The 5,937-nt window shown below is 48.3% G+C and overlaps 1 protein-coding gene across 5 annotated transcripts in view; it reads right to left on the reverse strand.

Annotated features, from left to right (window-relative positions):
- Nucleotides 1-1,168: 1,168 nt before the first annotated feature.
- The window catches only part of Cluap1 (clusterin associated protein 1), a 46,131-nt gene continuing 41,362 nt past the window's right edge, over nucleotides 1,169-5,937 (reverse strand). For 3 of the 5 annotated variants that reach the window (XM_005391337.2, XM_005391336.2, XM_005391338.2), the window contains exons 11-13: nucleotides 4,922-4,977; nucleotides 4,650-4,706; nucleotides 1,169-1,614 (exon numbers count right to left, since the gene is read on the reverse strand). In XM_005391337.2, the coding sequence (XP_005391394.1) occupies nucleotides 1,465-1,614; nucleotides 4,650-4,706; nucleotides 4,922-4,977 (263 nt within the window). In that variant the 3' untranslated portion in view covers nucleotides 1,169-1,464. Of the gene's footprint in view, nucleotides 1,615-4,490; nucleotides 4,606-4,649; nucleotides 4,707-4,921; nucleotides 4,978-5,937 lie in introns of all 5 variants that reach the window. The other 2 variants (XM_005391340.2, XM_005391339.2) reach the window with 2 other exon arrangements.

A 5,937-nucleotide genomic window follows, 5' to 3' on the forward strand; every position in this document is an offset into this window, starting at 1 on the left:
TGATGCTCCTGCCTCAGCCTCCCAAGTGCTGGGATTACAAGCGTGTGCCACCATGCCTGGCTATGTCAGTTTTTCTTGAATAAGTATTTATGTTGGACACAAATATTTTCAATTAAAATATTAAAATATGGTATTAAATACATTTTATTAAAAGACATAACTTTAGAAATCTACTGACTTAGTAATTGTAAAATAAATGAAAAACTGTTTCACATTTTTCATTGTAAAGCCAAGTTCACCTGTCACTCTTCACAACAGGGAAATTCTTCTTGTGCTCTCTACCTATTTTAGTTCTGCCTTATTTTTTAAATCAGAAACATGACTTTGCACTGCTATTTCCCCCTTGCTAGTCTCTTCTTTTAAGAGGGCAATGAGATGTAGGAAACCTACATTCACCCATGTGCATGGACAGAGGACTTAGGAAGGACATCCTGGCTGTCACTGGGGCAGGAATTTGGAATTTCTTTTTTTTTTTTTTTTTTTTTTTGAATTTGGAATTTCTTGAGGGCATCAGGGAAAACATGTAGGTGGCCTTACTCCAAAGTGAATCTGACCCCCCAGAGGAACTCCAGCCACCTGAAAGAAAATGGAATGTTCATGACCTGGAGCCTCTCTCTGCTGCCTGATTTCCAAGCAAAGCTGATTTTCATCTTAGTTGATCTTCAAAACACTTTAGTTATTAAAATATATCTAATGCTTGGCACTATGAGCATGCAGAAGAAAACAGGACTATGAAATGGAATACAGGCCACAATTAAAAGTTAATGTATAATAAATGTTCTCAGTCGAGCAACTGATTAACAGCCAGAGTTTCCCTATGATTGCTACAATGAGCTCTGGGGCCAGGGAGATAGCTCAGCAGCACAATGCCTGCCTGGCAAGTGCAAGGTCCTGAGTTCAATGCCGGGTATCAAAAAATAAATAAAAATAAAATAAAATGAGGCCTGTGCCATGTTCCAGCTCCAGGTCTGCTTGACTTGCAGAGAAAATGTGTGGCAGCAGCAGCAGCGAAGAATTCTATGGTGACATTGGGGCTGGGGATTTAGCTCAGCAGCAAAAGCGCCTGCCTGGCAAGCGCAAGGTCGTGAGTTCGGTTCCCGGTACCAGAGAAAAACCAAAAAAAACCAAAACAAAACAAAACAAAAGAATTCTATGGTGACAGCCTATATTACTTGAGTTTTCATCCTATGGGCCTGATTTATTAAAAACACGCATTTCCAAAGTTCTAAGGAACAAAGAAGGAAAAAGAAAATCATCTTGTGGTTTGCTTTGGTTCTTATTTAAGGTTCAGGGAATGTGGTATAAACACAGGAGAATAACACAGAACAAAGTAAAGTACTGCTTCAGGAACTATCAGCCACTGGCTCACTGAACAAAGCACACGTCCGCCTTCCAAGCCTTTGAATTTCCTGTTTACCTACAAGTCTGAGGTTCTTAATCTGCCTGGGTCCTTTGGTTAAGAAATCAGAAGTCATTGTCACTTTCATCCAGAGGCTCGGGTTTCTGGACCCTTCGATTGGGCTTAGCTGGTGAGAGAGCAATGCTCTCATCTTCCAAATCATCATCATCATCTTCATCATCTTCTAGGTCAATTTCACTGTCCTCTGAGTTTTCCTACAGGAAAAAGACAGCAAATGCAGCTGACGTGCCCATCCCGCTACAGTATCTCATCATGAGACTCTGCCTTGCTTCCCACTGTAGCTCAGGGGTGAGGAGCACAACAGCTAGGCACCCCTTAGCCTGGGGAACTGGGGCCAGGCTAAGGAGAACAGCACTCAGGCTGTGGGAACAGAGTATATGCTGCTGGCTGGAAGACGTCCATACGACTTCTGAGCTAACACATCCATGAGACACCCATGTGCACCAGAGCTCAGCACTGCGGTGTTGGCTGAACATAGGTGTCTTCGTGCACCCTGAATGTGCAGAGGGTCCTAGATGCTGTTTGGCTTCCGGGGGCCGCAAGCACAAGGGAAAGGGAGGCCTATTTTGGCTCCTTCCAGATGGGGACAGAAAGCAAACAGGCAGTGGATGCAAGAAGCCCAGCGAAAGGCATCCCTGCTCGTCGGCACTGGGAGCAGAGAGACCAGCTCAGCCTGGCTCTGAAACTGCAACTCCTGTGCCCCATGTGCACCAGGATGTTTCTTCACCCAATCTAGACAACTGTCACCAGGCACAGCTTATTAAAAAAAACAACCTAGCCAACCAACCAACAAGACAGACAAACACAAATATTACGCTGCTATCCTCTCCACTCAGCAGGACTCCCTGGGCAAGCTGTTGAGCTCACTGTCCCTACTCGTTCCCCGCTGTGGCCTCTTAAACACATGCTAGTCAGGATCTCAGTCCACAAATGCCCAGATGGCTCCTATCGAGACTGAAACACCCAATGGACTGCACTAAGCAGAACCCACAGTCCTCACCTTGCTCCATGCGGCACCAGGCCCCATGAACTCTACCTCGCCATCCTCTGGGGTGCACTCTTCCCTGGCGCTCTGTGCCACCCTTCTGGTCTCCCTCGGTGGACCCTCCTTTCCCTGATCTCTGCCATGCAGGAATGCTCAGGACTGCAGCCTCTCGTCTTTTCTTCCTGTGCTCTCTCTAAGCCATCACATCCCCCCTCCTGGCTTCAACGCCACCTGGATGTAGATGGCTCCCACGTTCTACCTCCAGCCCAGAGCTGTCCCTTGAATTCCACACTTGAATTTCAACTGGCTACCCAGCACCCACCATGTAAATTCTAACAAGCAACTTTCCCTAGAATGTTCAAAACCAATTTTTTAAAAATAGAACTGCGGATTGAACCCAGGGCCTTTGCACTGAGCTACATCTCCAGACCTTTTTTATTTTGAGGCCGGGTCTCTCTAAGTCATGAATCGGTAGAGGCTGTGCTCAAACTTGCCATCTTCCTGCCTCAGCCTCCTAGAACCCTCGCATTTCAGACAAGCACTATCACACCAGCGCAAACTCCCGACCTGCCTTCCCAGTCCCCTCCTTGAACGGGCCCATCTCCGGTAGTGCAATTCTGAGTTTCGGGGGGTGAGACCGCAGCCTGGGTATGCTTCACTTCTCTCGGCACCGAGTGGCTTCAACACCCAGTGTGTTCAACATCCAGGGTCAATTAGAAAAGTCTGCTGGCTCTCCTCCTGGAAGTGCATCAGACCTGCACCACTCCCTGGCCCCTCCCCTCCTACCTGGGGCTGGGCCGTGTCCCCGCTGACCTGCATGGCCACACTCTCCTCTGTACACATGGTTTCTCACAGAGTCAGCTCTTGTCCCTCCTGGGTTCACAATCCTCCAGCACCTCCTGGTCCCACTTGGAGAAACTCAAGGCCCCATGTATTCCTGCCCCCTCATCCTTCCCACGCCAGTGCCTTCCATCCCAATCACACACCGCTGCCCTTACCTCAGGGCGCTGTGCTCCCCACCCACATGTGGCCACTGCCCCCTTCCCAGGCTTCTGCTCCTCATGAGAGAGGCCTTTCCTGACCACGTAGCGCCATCCCTCCTTCCCATCGCCATCAGCCCCATCACCTAAGCTTGTTTACTTTCTAACGCCTACGACCGCGGTACATCTGCTCTGCTCCTGTCGGGATGCGTCTGTCCTGAAGGCAGGGGCTAGGTTTTTCATCATCCACAACAGCATACAACACACAGCCTGCACCCAACAGGTAAAGGCTGGGTGCTAAGCAATCCGTGAAAGACCAATCTCAGTGTCTGGGTGGGGGTAGCTGTGTGAACGAAGCCCCTTGAAATAAACAAGCAGCAAAGGAAGACCCGTGCCACAACTAACACATCCTGAAAAGTGCATGTGCAAATCCAACAGAGGCTGCGTGCTGCCTTCAGGTACTGCCGGCTCACAGGCTGGACTCACTTTAGACTCAGAGAGAGATGAATGGATGGAAACTACATCACCCACACCCTGCCTGTTAAAATGTTACTGTCAAGGTGGTTTTCCCACTTTTCTACAGAGTGTCTCCTAGGAGTTCAAGGTCAGGTCAACTGCGGGCATCCTGCCCAGCGCACCCGAGCAACAGCTTGCTCCTGTTACCATCTGTAACCATTCACCCTATGGGTACTTAGCCAGTCTGGGTACAGGAGTGTCAGGCCCTGCTTCTGCATCCCAGGCGCAGGGGGACCCTGGACAGAGCTGGTCTGATATCTGTAGCAGTTCAGTCACCTTGGCAGCATGGGTAGAGCCAGGGTCTGCAACAGGATGAAGACCCACAGAGAAGGGTGGGCTTCTCAGATGGCCTGATGCCTCAAAGACCTCCTCCTGCCCCGGGTTTTCACCTGATTAAGTTCCCTCGTCAGTAAAGTTCAAGGTGTGAGTGGCCTGACATCCAACCTCCTGCCCTGAACCCTGATCTGGAGAGAATGGAACTCAAGACAGGGAGAACCTCGGTTCCAGCCCACAGCCTCATCCCTAGGTTTCATTTAAGGGTCTGAGACACCTAACTACAACCGATCTTGCCTCCAGCCTTGGTGCTCACCCCTCCTCCTCAGCACAGAACCATGAGGCAGGGTGGCCTCTGTCTGTGGGATCCACTCTGAGTGGCGTCTTGCCCAGCAGAGAGAAAGCATCGCGCTCCGCAGGACCTGCACGGGCTGACACACATCAACAAACAGATGAGGCGAAAGAGAAAACCAACCTGCTTCCTGGAGCTGGGAGTCTTGCATTTACCTAAGAGAGGTGGAGCTGCTTCCATCTTTGGAAAGCGAGAATGGAAAGAACAGTGAGAAGGCAGAAAAGAACAGAGGAAGCACATCTGTGTGAAATGGGAAATAAGCTATACCAAGCTCAGGAGGCCAAACCAACATGGAGCAAGCATGTGCTGCGCTAGGCTGGGGACAGCTCATCTAGTGGATGGGGACAGCCCGACACTCCAAGGCACAGAACTGCCGAGGGGCCCCTGGGACTCACGTCGTCGTCAGAGTCTCCGCCTTGCATTGTGCCCACAACGTGTTTGCTAGGTCTTCCTGAGAACAACAAAGAACAAAGAACTCGTGAAAACTTTAGCAAGTAAGACCGCCAGTGGCATTCACAATTTGCTTCCCCTTAGAAAACTGGGGAAGAGAAGAACTACATTTTAAAAATTAACTTCAGTAGCATCCAACCAAACAGAATTGTCAACGAACAGTAGTGGATTTCCTGCACTTCTACAATGAAAGAAAGAAAAAGGGCAATAAAATATCAGCATGAGGGCTGAGGGTACAGCTAAAAGGTAGAGAGCTTCCCAGCATGTTCAAGACCCTGGGTTTGACCAATAACATTGTACAACACACCCATACCCACCCACCCACACCCACACACACACACACACAGCAACCATGAGTGAATTTAAAAAATTGCATCCTATCATTGTTTAGGGGAAACTCCACTTTTTAGTGTATATGTGTAGAAATCCACTTTTTAGTGTATATGTGGTAGAAATAATATGCTGTCTGTTGAAAAAGAAACATTTCCTCCTTTTATGGACTAATAGTACTTGAACCTAGTTCTGAGCTTCAAAATGAAAAAGTTTTTTAAAATAGTGGGTGCCTCAGATGATAATGGTGTTTGAGAGATGAGGTAATTACTAATTATGATACAGGGCTACACTGGTATACGAACTTAATTTGTTTTACAATTTTGGGCAAGATGGCTGAGTTTGTGTGGGAAGACGGCCGTGGTTATGTTTGTTACCCAATACAGGGTTTGCAAATGGATGCAAAATTCTGCTGAACTCTTTTGTTTGTGAACCAAATTGCTTACAAACAGAACCATTTGTGAGCTGAGGTATTACTGTACTTTTTAGTGATGGTGCATGCCTGTAATCCCAGAATTTGGGAGGCTGAGGCAGAGAATTGTTGTGAATTTGAGGCCAGCCTGAGCTACAAAATGAGCTGAAGGCCAGCCTGGAATACATAGCAAGATGCTGAAGGAAGGAAGGAAGGAAG

This window comes from Chinchilla lanigera, unplaced genomic scaffold (genome assembly GCF_000276665.1).
Source record: "Chinchilla lanigera isolate Chin_1 unplaced genomic scaffold, ChiLan1.0 scaffold00041, whole genome shotgun sequence".
Taxonomy (NCBI): Eukaryota; Metazoa; Chordata; class Mammalia; order Rodentia; family Chinchillidae; genus Chinchilla; species Chinchilla lanigera.